General features: G+C 52.1%; 6 protein-coding genes across 6 annotated transcripts; 2 read left to right on the top strand and 4 right to left on the bottom strand.

Moving 5' to 3' along the window:
* Positions 1-406: 406 nt before the first annotated feature.
* Positions 407-1,931, bottom strand: CPO (secreted chloroperoxidase; the record flags this gene model as incomplete). The annotated part of the gene is made up of 4 exons (XM_003849377.1): positions 407-651; positions 726-928; positions 1,046-1,668; positions 1,722-1,931. The coding sequence occupies 4 exons, from the start codon at positions 1,929-1,931 to the stop codon at positions 407-409; spliced, it is 1,281 nt and encodes a 426-aa protein (XP_003849425.1).
* Positions 1,932-7,570: 5,639 nt separating this feature from the next.
* Positions 7,571-9,715, bottom strand: MYCGRDRAFT_75629 (uncharacterized protein; the record flags this gene model as incomplete). Its single annotated transcript, XM_003849376.1, has 1 exon — positions 7,571-9,715. One exon carries the CDS (start codon positions 9,713-9,715, stop codon positions 7,571-7,573), a length of 2,145 nt encoding a protein of 714 aa, XP_003849424.1.
* Positions 9,716-9,930: 215 nt separating this feature from the next.
* MYCGRDRAFT_95776 (uncharacterized protein) lies at positions 9,931-11,174 on the top strand (the record flags this gene model as incomplete). The annotated part of the gene is made up of 2 exons (XM_003849631.1): positions 9,931-10,357; positions 10,465-11,174. The coding sequence occupies 2 exons, from the start codon at positions 9,931-9,933 to the stop codon at positions 11,172-11,174; spliced, it is 1,137 nt and encodes a 378-aa protein (XP_003849679.1).
* Positions 11,175-11,831: 657 nt separating this feature from the next.
* MYCGRDRAFT_110776 (uncharacterized protein) lies at positions 11,832-13,451 on the bottom strand (the record flags this gene model as incomplete). Its single annotated transcript, XM_003849375.1, has 1 exon — positions 11,832-13,451. The coding sequence occupies one exon, from the start codon at positions 13,278-13,280 to the stop codon at positions 11,832-11,834; it is 1,449 nt and encodes a 482-aa protein (XP_003849423.1).
* A 520-nt stretch (positions 13,452-13,971) lies between these two features.
* On the top strand, positions 13,972-15,303 carry MYCGRDRAFT_48224 (uncharacterized protein; the record flags this gene model as incomplete). The annotated part of the gene is made up of 1 exon (XM_003849632.1): positions 13,972-15,303. The coding sequence occupies one exon, from the start codon at positions 13,972-13,974 to the stop codon at positions 15,301-15,303; it is 1,332 nt and encodes a 443-aa protein (XP_003849680.1).
* Positions 15,304-15,384: 81 nt separating this feature from the next.
* On the bottom strand, positions 15,385-16,374 carry MYCGRDRAFT_47390 (uncharacterized protein; the record flags this gene model as incomplete). The annotated part of the gene is made up of 1 exon (XM_003849374.1): positions 15,385-16,374. The coding sequence occupies one exon, from the start codon at positions 16,372-16,374 to the stop codon at positions 15,385-15,387; it is 990 nt and encodes a 329-aa protein (XP_003849422.1).

Here is a 16,374-nt window from a genome sequence, read left to right as displayed (position 1 = left end):
ACGGACGACACGATTGAGCAGAATGGCTAGGCTCGAACGAGACCAGGCGACGCGAGGCAGTTGGCAGTTTAGCCTCTATCGACGCACAGCTTCAATCAACGCCTCCCGAGATCAGTCGAGGGAGCGGAATGTCTAGTGGCAGAGTGCAACGAGCGAAAAGGCGACAGACAATCACGGGCTTTGTCGACGACTTTGACAACTCTGAACACAAGTCGTGAAGGCTATGCCGTATAGTGCTGCAGACTATACGACAGCTCTGAAAATTGCTGGTATGTACAATGATAGACATCGCTCTGGTGTTAAGATCTTTTCCTTCTCAAGTTCTGTTCCTCCCATTCCATGCACGCCCGGGGACTGTCCCGACGTACATAGCTCCATCTGTACCCGATCGTTGACATGACCACAATTACTTGGTAAGCGGGCGGGGGCATCCAAGGTTGGCAAAGTCAGTGCCGCTCAGCTTGCTGGCGGCAAAGCTGAGAGACTCGACGGTTGGAGTCAAAACAGAGTTGAAGTATGATGGGACACGCTCGGTGGTGAGCATGTACAAGAAGCAGGACGCAGCCTTGGGGTCAGCTGGCTTGAACTGGCCGTTCTGGATGGACTCGAAATTCAAGCCGCCGTTGAAGGAGCCGGAGCCGGTGTTACCACCTGGACACAATAATTAGCGACGCTCAGACAACAAGGCGAGGTGGACTCTGAGTCTCAGGCGAGGTGAAACTTACCAAACTCGACTGGGTGCAGGCCGTACATCTCGAAGATCTGTTGGCCGACATTGAAGATGGTGTATGGATTGACACGGTTGGTCCAGTTGTCAGGAATCCTCTCCTTGCCGTTGAATCTCCAGCTGCCGTCAGCGTTCTGCTCAGCGCCGAAGAACGAGGAGATGGTGTAGACGTCGGGAGCGTAGTTTCGAGTGCCGGATGGCCTGGATGGTTGCAAAATCAGCAATGCTCAAATAAATGATGACTGGAAGAGTCCAGGAACTGGCATAGCCCGCGACAATCGCGATAGATGCGGGTCTTGTGCTCTCGAGGGAACTTACATGAGCTCGTAAAGGAAAGAGGCGGCACCGTACAGCAGCAAGGCGAGGGGTCCGAAGTAGAAATTGGGGTTCTGGGCACGAGACTCCTGGTAACGCTCGTAACGGTACTGGGCCAAACCCTTCAGATCATAGTTGCCTCCAGTAGTCCTGGTCATGTGGCCGAAGAGGGTGCCGTTGAAGCTGAAATTGTCGCCGTTGGCAGTGAAGAAATCATTGCGAGTGAGCGAGGAATCACCCTCGAACTTGTTGTGTCCGTCGAGACCGGGCTCGGATCCAGTCAAAATTGGGTTGAATGATGTACGGCTGGTGGCATCACAGCCGATGGAGAGCTTCTCGGTGACTAGATCGCCATCGGTGACAGTCAACCCGAGGATAGCGAGGAGGTTGGCCAAGTCGTAGCCAACGTTGTACACGTTCTGCTGGGCGTCGACGAGCTCGTTGTAGGTGACGACACCATCATGAGCGAGGAAGTTGTGGTTTGCTGCGGCGTTAAGGCCAGGGCATGGTCCACGAATGTCCTTTGAGTAGTCTGGCGCAACGAACTGATGGGCCTTGTCGTTGGGGTCTGGGACGAGGAAACCACCCTTCTCGTTCCCCTTCTTGCCGTTCTTGGCGTTGTTGTACTGCGAAGTGGTCAGTCTAAGTATATCAATACGAGGGAATGAATCGAACATACTGGGAACTGCGCAGTCACAGGTGCGGCAGGCTTGTGGTTGGCGTTGAATGGGCACGTAGCAGCACCGCCGTTGCCTTGGCCAGGTTGTTGTCTCCTGAGGCGCTGACGCTCAGCGTGGAGCAGAGAGGAATCGACGCCATCAGCGGTGGCGACGAAAGGGAAAGCGGAGGCACCCGCGAGGAGCAGGGAAGAGGCGATGACAGTCTTCATCTTGGAGTAGTGATCGGTGGATATTTGGGGGGTGAAGTAGAGGTTGGAATATGGGAAAATCGAAGGATGGACCAGGCTTCTGTACTTGATATACAGAAGCCTGGAAGGCATGATCGTCGCTCATCTTCTCTTTACTCCAATCATGGCGACCGAGGAACACCGCAAATTGCCGTCACTAAAAGAAAATCCAACTTCTAGACAAGCAATAGCTTGCGGTCAACAAGGCTACTTCTTACAGTTCTCAATCTTGCTTTTCATTGGTGGATCGCGTTCCTGTGACACTTGTGGAGGGCCGGACTCGCATAATGCCTCGCATGTCATTGGTCTCCCGATCTTTTGGAGCGTGACCAAGGGCACCGCCCAAAGATGGGGTTGCCATAGTAGAGTTCGATCTCCATGGAGAAGTGGAGGCTGCCAGACCAAATGAGGTATAATGACATCTGTGGATTCTGCATGGGCCTCGGTGGGCTGTGATCAGTGGCGGAAAAGGAAGGTGATCGACACTTATGCTTCTCTTATGCTTTGCGGAGGGGCTTTTGCGCCTCGGCGATCGACGTTCGAATTTGACGATTTGTGTACCGCGAAATGGGTGTGGCGGAGACCAAGCAGCCGACGGCGTTGGGTGGTTGCAGTCGTTTAGCAAAGGACTGTCTCCGGGTGTGGCTGTGTGTCTGACGCAGCGACTGACAGTGATTTTAGCCGGGAATTCAGGGTCTATGTCAGCTGTCCGGTAGAGTACTAGAATCACGTCCGCCCATCGATAGCGCACTTAATACATAATGCTTTTCTACCATTTAATTATTGTAGTGTAGCTCTTAGTGCGTGCTTACCGTGGAATTAAAAATTATCGAAATCGAGTGTATAGTCGTTGCGCAATAAATAAGCGTAGGGGTCGACATTCCTCGCCGCCCTACCCCTTGCGTCCTACACCGAATCCGGCCGCATACACTTCGGGGACATTAAGATAGCTCCACTAATACATAAGATTTTTATATGGGTGTTTTTTTAAACGATAGCGGTAACTCTAATTCAGACGACAGGAAAAGAATTAGTTGCAATGGTTGTGTGTTGCGTGTGCAGTAATTAATAATGTTAAAATCCTCGATATTGCGACAGCTCGAATTCTAAGGATCTAAGAACTTTAAAACTTCACAAACACTATAGTTTCCTTACTACGCAACAACATCGTCAACACTGCTCTAATACACTAGATAATTTACACTAAACTCCATCCGTTAGGTATCTTAAAGCCCTTAAAAGGGCGTAAAACAACTCCTCCAAATGCACATGCAATAGACGCTATCCGATGCTCTTAAAATTACTAAATCTAGCTTCTTAGCTCCAGCTCGAATTCACCGCTCTGCAACGCTAGGCTTACTGCTCAGCCTTGTTTCGAGCCTGCAACACCTTCGACAACTTGTTTAGCGAGCTCATATAGCACGACTTTATAAATATAGTAAGCTCCTATATCGCTATAGAGATATTAGACCCCGGCATAGCCGCCAGCCTCTTAATCTCAGTCTATATTACCTTGCGAACGCGGTAGAATTCACGCTGCGAACGCCTCTATGTTATGCTATAGTTACGGTCGAGCTGTTGCACTAACGGCATGCCGTTCAGTCCGATAGCATACTCCTGTTAGTATTGTTGCACCGTAGATATCGTTCTGCTAAGTATATAGACTGGACTGCTCGTAACTGGCAGGCCAGCCGCTCTTAGCTCGTCTACTAAGGGCTGAACAGCAGCCGGAGGGTGATATTACGCTAGCAAGCCCTGCAACGACGGGTCGACGACACCGCCGGTAGACGACGGTAGAGCCGGCTAATGTCGTTTTGGTAAGGGCGCTACCGGATCGTCTACTCGTAGCTGCCAGCTTAATCGTAGGACTGTGTCGTTCACCTATATGTTAGGCAGCACGAGCCGGCTGGATTCCAGCATGCTATACGTGTCTTGTGCGTGCAGCGCGCGCAGACGGTTAAACTGCTCTATTACCAACGCGAACGAACGCTGTGTGTTAAACGCATCTTATGCACGTCGTAACTCTTGCTCCTTCATCTGTATAGCTAACACTAGCCATGTCCTGTTTACCAGGCATAGCGCGGGCTCTTTAATATCCTCAACTATAGCTGTCTTCAAGGCCTAAGCCTACTCGTGATACAGCGACGTTCTGAACAGCGAGTGACTAAAGATAGGGTATTAAGGGAACTGCTCTCGAAGGACGACTAAGTCTTGCAGAACGATAACGCGGAAGTAGCTTATTAATCGAATAAAGCCGGTGCCTGCAATATCGCTAAACTCTACGCTAGTGGCCTTAATATGCTGCTGCTAGCGTAATAGCTCTAGCTATACTATCTCTTGTAGTTCAACTAGTAGCTGGAGTTTTCTACGAGCATGGTAGTAACTGCCGGCTTGTTTAGGGAAGCTAGCCATCTTCCTTACGAAGCGCAGTAGCAGGCCGGAGAGGTAGACATTAGTTAATTAGTCGAAGTTCTAGCGTCCTAAAGTCCTAGGGGTGGTTAGCTTGTTCTGCAAATTAGATAGTCACGAACGAGGCAACTATGCGACGAGATGATAAGATATTAAGATGATTTTTAAACGAGGTTGTAGCCTGAATCGAGGAGATAGAGCTCCATATGCCGTTTGGCCGGTTTGGTGATGGCGAGGGTGCGTGGTAATAACCGGTCGGTTACCTGAATTTGCTGATGAAGTGTAGCTGCCCGGATTAGTTAGACTCCTTAGTCCGGTTTTTTGAACGAGAGGCCGACGTTATAGCGTTAGTTATTTAACGAGCTAGCCTTAATCCTTCTACGCCGTCGGCAACACTATGCAATGCCGCTAGCGTAAGGGTTTGGTGACGGCGATTGTAGAGCTTATCGGTGCGAAGAAGCTAGTGTAGAACCGAGGTCGATTGGCGCCGTAGTAGTAATGTTATAGCAAAGGAGGGCTGGCTTGTATCCATAGCTTGTAACGCCGGTTGTAGCTGCTCGCTCTACCAGCTCTAAACGGCTGTTTAGAGCTAGAAATGGCTGTATATTCAAGAACCGGACCAAGGAGTCTAACGGTAAGCTCGAGGCTGTAGCAATAGCTATTCCTTTAGTGTGATCCTCATACAATAGATCATAAGGGGCACAGCACGAGACTTACTTACCTGCTCTGCGAATGTCGCTTTTATCCACCCCCTTCTCCTTAGCCGCGCGAGCGCCGGATACATACCCTGCATGCGTCTTCTTGCTGCCGGTAATGCCAACCTTCTTAAACGCCTTGTCGATCTAGTTATACTACTGCGAGTGACTATAGCCTGTCGTGAGCTAATGCTAAGCGGCTGGAAACAGCGCTATATTATACCAGTCTCTGCGACTGTTAAATGAAGGGAAGTCCTTAGTCGTAAGGTGCTACCGGTAGAAGAGGTAGAAGGCTATAGCCGATAAACTACATTAAATGACTTCCTTGTTGCGCATGCAAGCAGCGTATTCCTTACGACCTATAGTGTTAGTCTTGCCTTGGCTTATAATAAGCACTATGAGCTAACATAGCTGGCTCGCCGCACCCTCTTAAGTAAGTGGAAACGACACAAGATCACAGAGCTTCGCACTACGAGTCGATTTACTACGCAATAGACTAAAGTAACGCAGCTAAAGGTTAGCCAGCGTTCGCAGCTGCTTGTTAACATGCTCGCCGACCTCTCGCCGCTACAACACCTTGTAGAGCTCTGCGTGTTGCTGCTCGTCGTATCTATCGAGCATAGTGCTAGTGCTTCTGTCCTCGTACGCCTTTAGCTGCTTCTCGTAAGTCTTGCGGCTCTCGTAAGTAAGCATGCTAACTAGTAGCTTAGTGCGAAGCGGAGGTTTGACTACATTCGACGGCAGCAATGCCCTCTGCTACTAGCCTATAGATATAATCGCTGTAGCATACAACCTTACCGTGCGAGCGCTAAGACCGACTGCATCGACGACATCGTCCTTGTTGTCGAAGTGCCGTTTCCTGGAAGCCTTAAGGGGTCGGTCGATAACACGGTCTTGTAGGAAGGCAATTAACTTAATCTCTAAGACCTTAACGCTATTAGGGAACTGCTGCTTAATACAATAGGCCTGTATACACATAATTAGCTAAGAGATCGATATCGGAGCTAGTAGAGAATCTTAAATTCTTCCTAATATAGGCTATATGTTTTCTTAGTGCCCTTAGAAACGCCGCCCTGCGCGATCGCGTGTGCCTGCACTAAGGCCTTATTAAGCCGTCGCTAAGCCGCTTTGGGCCTATTATTGCGCGCATTCTGAGCTATGGTCTATAAGAATTAAGATAATATTAGTAGTAATGCAGCGGTGTAAACATAGTAGAAGGTTTGAGGATCACATCGCAAATCCAGGGTCTTGGCGCCGCGGGAGTATCCGCTTCTCCACTCGATTTACGACTAACTCTTGAAACTCTGCGTTTATCGTGCATACTACTAATTAACGACGACAACAGCCACACCAAAATCACTGTTAGCTAGCTAGTTAACGGCCGGACAGGAAGCTGTTAGTTACCGGGTTAATTAGGTAAGAACCCGGAGCTAAGCGTCCATTTAGTAACTGACCGCCGGACGGCTGACAACGGTCAGCCGTCAGCTGAACCAGACACAACATCGCTCTGACGGCAGAGGCGAGCGCCACCAGGTTGCATCCCACACAGGCTCCGCCCGACAAAACAATGAGATCCAGTAGCTCTCCAGCACTGATGGACTGTTTCATGAGGATACGAAATTCGGAATAACGCTGCATAGGATGCTTTCAGGATCGGCGTACGAGCCGAAGGAACCAACACAAGGCGTGAGGTAGAGGTTCATACCACTCCATCGGAGATGTCTTGCATGGAATGACTACATTTTTCACTCGGCCTCCTGGTAGGTACTGGGGACCACTTCCACGCGGATGCTCGGCGAAGGGACCGTACATGATGCTGCTGCCTATTGCTTGACCAGAAACTGATCCGGTGGGCGTCAAGACCCTTCACAACAGTGGCCGGGCGCAAAGTCGAGCTCTGTGCAGGAAAATAACATGACGATGCCAGGGGTACGGTGGCGCGGGATGCCACTCAGTAGTGAAATAGGACCTTCGCGATTCGTCGTTGAATTGTGGGCCTGAGTGACGGTGGCACGATGTCCTGCAAAGCCTATGATCACCCAAGCTTTCCTAAAATTGCTGGTGCCTCAGCCTCCATAGGAAGGTGGTCTCGGTTCTTGGAGGAGAGGCGGGGTCGAGGAGAGGAGTTCGGTCAGGCCATGGACGGGTGACATTGGTTTAACGGGTGGCCTACGCTGTGCTCGACGAACGGACGTCAAGGGTCTCGAAGAAGTGCCGAGGCGGCGAGGCGACACTAAAGTTTGTTCGACCAAGAAGTCACTCAAATGCGGAGCTGCCTGTACCAAGTACTGCGGAGTACAGTAGTTCGATGTATCTATACATGCTTCGCCCATACGTCAGCACAACTACTAGTGCACTAGCAATCACACAGCCGGTACTTATGTTGATGAAGCTCCCAGGAAACGATTCAGGATCGTAGTCGCGTGGAGAAGCGCAAACAAATCGGCACGTGGGACCGCGTGCGTACAAGTCGAGGCGGAGGATGCAGCTTTTTGTCAGGCTAGTTGCATCTGATCGTCAACATCGCTCAAACACACGGTAAAGTCCGCGTAGATTTGCGACCTCGATGATGCCCTTCAGAAGACCTCGAGTTGCGATAAGCCTAGACTTGAAAGCTGGGAACAGTACGTTCTCCACGGAGCGATGCAAGTGTCGCCGCCTCTCGGCTACATCGGCGTCGTCTGCGTCGGTCTGAGAGGCAAGTGGAATTGACTCAGGAGCGTAAAAGCTAGCCAGCTCCCTCAGGAAACTGTGGAAGCACGTTTTCTCGTCCGTCCAGTCAACGTGGGGCCCTAGTCTCAGCAAGAAATTGGGAAGCTTAGCCAGCGATGGCATGTAGCCTTTAGCCAGTAGAGGAATGGCCAGAAGTTCACCCTCTTGCGAGATGTCTAGCGAAAAGTATTCACCGAGCATTGCTCGGCGGGAGATCAACTGATCGGCTACCGCCGGCACGACTTCCTCCCAATCGCACTCGACATGTGGCTCAAGCGCTCTGGTCTGTTCGACAGCGATCTGGAGCAGGTCGTTGAGTTTGAGCGGAGGATCAAAGCGTATCGAGCCAAAATTGCCGAAGTCAGTGAGACCAAGCTGGTAGAAGTATTCCGCAGAGGTGAGACCATAGTCGACTAAAAAGAGCTTGACTCCTCCTTGAATGGCTGCGATACGTCTCGATTCATCAACGATGCCAACGAAAGTATGACTGGCAAAAGTGTCGGTGAGCTCGTTGTGCATGTTCTCCCTGACCGAGGCTCGGAGGTCCTTCACAGTTGTCAGGCGGCAGATCGTTGCTTCTTTGTCGGTGATTTCATAATCCATCCCATCGGAAGCAGGTTCGTGTGATGGCGAGGATGGTCGTTGCCCACGAGGCAGCATTGCAGTGATTTTCCTCTCCTTTGCATCAGTCCGCACCAGGTTGTTCTCGTACGGCTTCCTTATGCTGGCCTGCGAAGTTGCTGGTCGCAGAGAGTTGGCTGCAGGAGTGGAGCTCACCTCCGGCAGCGTGTTCGATTTGGCGATGGCTGGCATCTTTGCACCGCTCAACAGGCTTTGTGTCATGAAAGTTCGGCTTGTGTCCACCTTTCCCAGACTCTTGCGGATGTCCTCGCAGATGAGTTCAACAATTTCTTCTTCGTTCAGGATGTTGACTTCGCGCTTTGTTGGATGCACGTTGACGTCCACGCGAGCGGGATCGATCTCTAGACTGAGATAGAGAAATGGTTTGGCTCCTTTGGGCAGAAATGCCTGATACGTCTGCTCCACTGCCTTCTTGATGATCGACGAATCGACCGATCGATGGTTGATGAAAAGTAACATCGTGGTGCGCTTACCACTGTGGTTGGAATTGCTGACGAGACCTTCAGCTTTGAAGCCGTACTGGTCGTTCTCGACACGAATATCGATGAGATCGTTCGCAACCGCGCTGTTGTGGATGAGGCGAACCCGATCGCGCATGGCTGCATTTGCGGGAACCGCCACACCTGCTCCAGCCTCTCCATGTTTCTTGCAAGAGAAGGCAACACCTTGGCAATGGACAGCATACTTGCCGACCAGTTCTGCAATCTTTGCGTACTCCTCGCTGGCTGAACGGAAAGCTCGTCGACGGGTGGGCACGTTGTAGAAGAGGTCTTCAACGGTGATCTGAGTGCCTTGCCTACCTGCGCAGGCCCTCGGCTCGGCTGACTGACCAGGTTTTGCAGGTGTCAGGTTGCCGCCAGCGTAGTATGCTTTCCAGGCGCAGCTAGAGTCTGCTGTCTTGGTTGTCACTGCCAGGTGGGCGATGTGACTTATACTGGCGAGCGCCTCTCCTCGGAATCCGTATGTTCCGATCGCTTGCAAGTCTTCAAACTCCTTCAGCTTCGAAGTGGTGAACCGCTCGCACAAGATGGGTAGATCTTCCTTGCTGATGCCGCAGCCATTGTCGGTGATTTGAAGAAGCTTTAGGCCACCCTCCTTGACCAGTATCTCCAGACTAGTCGCACCAGCATCGACAGCATTCTCTATGAGCTCCTTCAATGCGTGCACCGGCGCAACAATGATCTCTCCGGCAGCAATCTTGTTGACGACATCTTGATGCAAAGCCCGGATTCGACGTGGCGATTGCATTTCATCGGCTTTTCGTTTGATCCCACGAGAAGGCGAGGAGCTCGGTTGTTGGTCGCCCATCTTTCATCCCGAGCGTACGATGTATTCGAGGCTGTTTCGTTGAAATCATGTTGATGATGAAGTGATGTCGAGAAGGATGCCTGCAAGAGATATCCGTACGGATGAACGCGTCCCGCGTCTCGCGTCAAATTTTGGTGGAGCCGGCTGAATTTCATCCGGACCATTCATTCATGACATGTTTTCAACTTTGATCTCCTCACAACCGCACCGCGCGCATGGCTTTCCGGAAACGCAATGTCGTCGTTGGTAAGCCACCAGTCGCCTCGCCGTCTAGTGAGAGTCCAGCGCCTCTAGGCGTTCGACCTTCGCCATTGACTTCTCACTCCACCACATCAACCGGCACTCCCTCCTTCGATAGCCTGCTCGGCGGGCATGGAGGTCTCGCACTCGGTTACAGTCTGCTCGTATCAGAGAGTGGCACGACAGACTTCTCGGGCACTTTGCTTCGATACTTCGCTGCGGAAGGCATCTGTCAAGAGCACCACGTACATATTGTGGGGGCCGGCGAAGGATGGGTGAAAGAACTTCCAGGCGTGGCAGAGGAGAGAAGTCGAGACAAAGCTGCGGGAAAGAGTGCCTCCGATGAGGAGAAGATGAAGATTGCGTGGAGGTACGAGAGGTTGGGACAAGCGGGAGAAAGAGGTGCGTTGAGTCCCTCGAGACGTGTGCTTTATATAGTGCAAGAATTCGATGTCGCATTGCTTCGCCCACGAGTTCTCTTCCACGTTCATCACTGATGGTAAGTACAGCTCTTCCTGATCGAATCGCAGCACCAGCGGCAGACGGTGTCCCAGTACCTTCGCCCTTTTGCCACACGTTTGACCTCACCAAGCGACTGGCAGTACCTACCGGCGCCAAAGTCAATCACATCCCGATATCCTTGACATCAACATTCGAGAACATCCTCCAATCTCTCGCGAAAAGCCTTGCTGCCACTCCTCCAACTAGCATTCATCGACTAGTCGTTCCTTCTCTCCTCAGTCCAGCACTCTACCCTCCAAACGCCAGCCAACCCGACCAAGTGCTAGGCTTCTTTCGCTCGCTACGAGCGCTGCTACGACAGCACCACAATCGCCTAGTCGCCATGATAACCCTACCACTGGAGCTCTACCCTCGCCACTCCGGCCTGGTTCGATGGATGGAGATCCTCAGCGATGGTGTCATCGAGCTCACGCCGTTCCCGCATCTCATGGATTCATCCAGTGCTCTCGCGGAAAGTGGTGGTGCACGTGGTAACGATGAGCAACCGCAAGGCATGGTCAAGGTGCACAAGCTGCCCATCAACACCGAGCGAGGAGAAGGCGGAGCAGGAGCCGGTAACAGTCTCGGCGAAGACCTGGCGTTTACAGTCAGCAGGCGGAAGTTTGTGATCAAGCCATTCTCGCTGCCGCCGTTGGAGGGCGATCAGGATGCCCAGAAGGAGGGAGGAAAGCTTACAAGTAAGGATGTAGAATTTTGAATGCCGGGAAGTCTTAGAAACGCTCCATCTCGTCGTGCTCGGTCAACATGTCTTGCATCTCGATTTGCTCGGATAGTGCACCCGAATGACCCATGTGTCGTGCGTATTGTAGGCCGTATGTTGTTGGTGGAAAGTTGGCTGATCGTCGGCCACTCCAGGCTGCTCGAACTTCATCGCCTAGACATGAGGAGATGGCGAACCATGCTAGGACGAGGACGATAAAGCTCAAGAGCAGAATTATGATGATGAGAAAGCTGTTCATTGCAGGAATAAATGTGTTGTTGTCATGTGACAGAAGAGAAGAGGTGTAAGATTGACAAAAGACCCTAGCACAACCCTAAGCACAACCCTAGGACATCATATGACTTGGAATTAACAACGACGTACGTGACGACGATGCCGACAGTGAGAGCATGACGGGCAAATCGGAGACATCGCAACAGGAGTACGGTATGAGCCTTGATCTGCTTTAGTCAGAAGATCCGCATTAACGATACTGATGCAAGCTTCAATTTTCCGCATTGCAAGCAGCCATGGTGGGCATCGGGATGCTGATCACAGCCCGTCTATTTCCAAGTAGGCTGTAGCACAGGACCGATTGAGCGCTTTTTGGTCGCGCCATCCTGATAGCTCTGCGCTCCATACCGAGCATCTCCATCAAGCCACCAAATCCGCCACAGCTTCCGGCCATCCATGTCCCCAAACGAGCGCCCGATCACCCCATCTCTGAGGATGCGGCGCCAGAAATCGGACCTTTTTCCGCACTTCATCAACATCTGCGACATACAGAAATCCCATGACCGCACTGTCCCTGACCACGTGCTCCTCACTACTACCAGGGCAGAACTTGATCGCGACCAAACTCCCCGTCATGGCTGCCGTCGGTGTCGTCTTCTCGAACGTTGCATACTGACCTCCGCTTGGCTTGCTCGCATAAGGAACATCAAAGTCATCATCGTTCTCATCTCCTGGCGCGAATCCATGGTCCTCAGACGCTGCTACTGAAGCAGACTTGGCGCGGAAGAGGTCGAGGTCAGCGAAAGATGCAGAGTGCGAGTGTGGATTCAGCGTGTTGCCAGGCCCGAAGAAGTATTGGCGTGTTTGTTCGCGGTTGAGCTGCTTCATGAAGTCGTGGTCTCGCTCGACTGCTCCGCCTGGTTTGGCCACCCGAAGGACGGTGACGAGCTCATCTGGAGATTTGTTCCCGCCGAAGCGTCTGGTCATGTCGCTTGATAGTCGTTCTGAGCCCAGCGTCAGAATGATGGTGATGCTGAGCTCAGAGACAAGATGGGCAATGAGGTCGTAGTTGCTCCGTGGATCATTCAGTGTGCCCGGTGTGTCGACAATGATGCCACCCCGTTTTGTCGCCTGATTTTCCTCCAACTTGTTCATCACACTGAGCGCCATCCGAGTGACTACTGCTTTGTAGACTTCAGGCTTTTCGAGTGGAGAAGCGTAGGGAAAGTGATAGATCAGCGGCGTTCTCACAGGTGAAAGTGTGGGGCCCGACGAAGACGGAATGCCATATCCACTATCTACTTCCAACTGCGAATCAACAGTGACCGCTGTCAGACTACTCGGAGGTGCCAGAATGCCTTCTCGAGGATCAAGATTCAGCACTGTGGGCGTGTATCCGCTGCGTGCCTCCCACGCTGCAAGAGTTCGCACCAGACTGGTCTTGCCAACAAAGTCAGGGCCGACCACAAGCACTCTTGGGCCATCTGTTGGGTTCTGTGATCGAAGCGTATCAAGCATGCCGTGCACATTGAGCCACTCCACTGCGTAGTCGGTTTCTTGTCCAATGTATTCACTCTCTGCATTTCCCGTCACCTCGAGCTGACAGCCTTGCCATGTGAAGATTGCGCCCTTGAATCCGGAGAACGTGTAGACTTGTTTGAGGGCGAGCTCAACACCAAACATTTCCGCATGGCCGGACTCCAGCTTGATGCTGTAGTGTTGAGAGAACGCTACCTCGAATCGCCATTCTGTCCGCGATGGTAGGTCCTCTAATCTTGATGCTTGTATGGTGTTTTTTGAATCGGCCAAGGGGGTGGAGGATGTCTGTGGGAGATTCAAGCCTGGGAGAGACAGTCCTGGGAGAGCCATGGTATATACGGTCCGGAAGTGAGAAACGAAGGGATAATTGCACGCTCCGGGAAATAGATTGAACGGTCTCTCCAATGGCCTTGTGTAAGTATCCCCGATCCTCGATGATGTGGTGAGAAGCGGCTGACTAGTTCACCTCATTGGCAGAAATTGATGCTGTGGCTTCGAACGGGATGGTTCCGCTTTTGTAGTCCAGGCTGACGATTGACGCAGATGTTTTTGTTGCATTCGCATGTGATTTGTATCGTGATGGAACCTGAAGTTGTTCATCGAAGGAAACGGATGAATGTCGGACGAACATATTCTTAGTCAGAACCTTAATTTCATGCGTATTGCCTCCAGGTTCCCGCTCTCCTTCTCGTCCTTGCTTCTATCGCCCACTTCGCCTCAATGAACGATACGAGCGGTGTCACGAGATACAGAACGCTGATGAGTGATACAGCAGTATCATCGAACCTCTCGAGTCGTCAAGCCGCCAGGAAACTGGACATAATAGTGTGCCTGAATCTTTTTGCCATCTAACTTGACATGTAGGATGAGCTGTCGCCGAGTGCGGAGACCCTTGGACACCTTCACCTCATGCATGAGTACGCTTCCATTTCGCTACTGCCATAGCCCCTTGGTCAGGGAAGGAGAGGTTAAGACAATAGGTACTGCTGCATTCAACTTCATCCTGTCGAGAAGTTCTAGCATGGCCACGCCTCGCATCGCTCCAGGTCTTGTCGGCCTTCTCAATGTTGGCGGTGGCTGTAGGGCAACAAATACTTACTTTCAACGCTCAGTCGACAAAACCCAGCCGAAGGCATCAAAATTTCGGAGCTTCAGCACAATCCATCGACGACTTGAAGCAGAGCCTGGGAAGCCCAGCAATCCCTCAGCAAAACTTCCTCTCGCAGGCACTCTAGTCGTCTCCCTCGAACAAGCCGTCGCAGGCCCTTTTTGCACCCGTCAACTCGCAGATCTGGGCGCCCGCGTGATCAAAGTCGAAAGACCTGGACTAGGAGACTTCAACCGGTACCACGATGAGCGAGTAAAAGGCCTATGCTCGCACTTCGTCTGGACAAACCGCAGCAAAGAGTCTCTGGCATTGGACCTCAAGAAACCGGATGATCTCGCAGCCTTGAAGACGATTCTAGCCAAAGCGGATGTGTTGGTTCAAAACCTGGCACCTGGAGCCTCGGAACGCATGGGCTTGAGCTACGAGACCTTGAAGCAGAAGCACCCCAGCCTCATCGTCTGCGACATCAGCGGATATGGCAGCACAGGCCCATACAAAGACAAGAAAGCCTACGACCTCCTCATCCAAGCCGAATCCGGCTTCCTATCCGTCACAGGCTCGCCCGGAATGCCAGCAAAGTCCGGTATCAGCATAGCCGACATTGCAGCGGGCGTCACGGCGTTCAACAACATCCTCGCGGCTATCATTCAGCGAGGCAAGACAGGCGAAGGATGCAGACTGGATGTCAGCATGCTGGAGAGTATGGCCGAGTGGATGTCCTTCCCAATGTACTATGCCTATGACGGTGCTCCCGCGCCGGCGCTGGCGGGTGCGGAACATGCTTCGATATATCCGTATGGACCGTTCAAGACTGGTGGTGGCGGGATGGTGATGTTGGGCATGCAGAATGAGCGGGAGTGGGGAATCTTCGCGGAGCAGGTGCTTGAGCAGAAGGAGTTGCTGGAGCATGAGAGGTTCAAGACGACGTCGATGAGATCTGCGAATCGCAAGGAGTTGAAGGAGATCATTCAGGAGGCATTTTCGAAATTCACGGCCGATGATGTCCTTGAGCGACTACAAACTGCTGGCATCGCGAACGCCCGGGTCACTGATATGCCTGGTCTATGGGACCATCCTCAATTGGCCGCCCGAAACCGATGGTCTGAAGTAGACACTCTCAACGGGCCCGTTCCAGCTCTCAAACCCGCAGGTGGTGCAGACGGACTGCACGTTCGCATGGATCCTGTCCCAGCAGTCGGAGAGCACAGCGAGGCAATCTTTGAGGAATTTGGCATTCAAAGGTAGATGGCTAATTATACATTGGGTATCTCACACTCGTGCTCTATCTTATCGAGACTTCTGTGCCTCTTGTCTAGCTGTGCTGGTTTAGTCGAAAAGAGCAATGAGCGCGTCCATCTGATCCTCGATGTTCTTCAGTCCCTTGATGACATTCTCATCCGGACCTTCTCCTGGCGTCCACTGGGCGTGTGCAAAGTCGATCATCTTGACCCGGTGGGCGACGGGAGGAGCGTCTTCATCTTCTTCCTCGTCTTCCTCCTGGCTTTGCTTCACCTCCAAAGTCGTGGGTGCTCGCTCGTCGCCTCCAGGAGCTTTTGGTGGGCCCCTCATGATTGTGTCTAGCGCTTCATTGTCGCCCTCGTACACCACCAGAATGCTCGCGCCGTACATCCGTGACTCTGAGCGCTCCAAGCTGTGACGGGCTTTCGTGATGTCCGCAAGAATCGTCTCGAGCAGCAAACGGGCATCATCTTTCGGCACACCGGCTGAAAGACTGCTGAAGAATGCCGCGAAGCCATCCTTGACATTGTCTTTGCTAAACTTGCGTCCATAGAACTTGTCGTAGATGTCAAAGCCTTGGCCATTCCAGACTTTCATACCAGCGATGCGGAAGTTGAGAGAGCCACTTGTGGTTTCGGCAGAGACCTTGTCGAGTCGATCTGCTTTCTCAGGCTTGGTTCCTTCTGCCCACAAACGGGAGCCGAGTTTGAGATCCAGGACATTGGGTTGCTTGAAGCCATGCTCGAGATTCTCCAGTACTATGGCGGTCTCGGTGGTCAAGGCTTTGCCGTGGAGTAGAGTTTGGTCTTTTTGCTCTTGTGTGAGTTCCTCCTGTGCGGCGGTGGTGTCTAGGACCTGGGCTGGTGCTCCGAGAGTGAGGGTGCCCATGAAAGTTGGCATCAACTCGTAGAATTTGGGGTGTTGTGAGATGCTTTCTTGGTAGAAGTCGACTTCTTCCGCTGTGCATGGTTTGATGACGAGTTCACCTGATTCGTCCAGAAGTACGCCATCGTGTCCAGCAGCCGCGTTCTCGAATGCCTTGAGCTTCGTTTGATCAAAGGATTTGAGGTCTGCCAT

This window comes from Zymoseptoria tritici, chromosome 9 (genome assembly GCF_000219625.1).
Source record: "Zymoseptoria tritici IPO323 chromosome 9, whole genome shotgun sequence".
NCBI classification, from domain to species: Eukaryota; Fungi; Ascomycota; class Dothideomycetes; order Mycosphaerellales; family Mycosphaerellaceae; genus Zymoseptoria; species Zymoseptoria tritici.
This window is presented reverse-complemented; position numbering and strand designations above follow the sequence as displayed.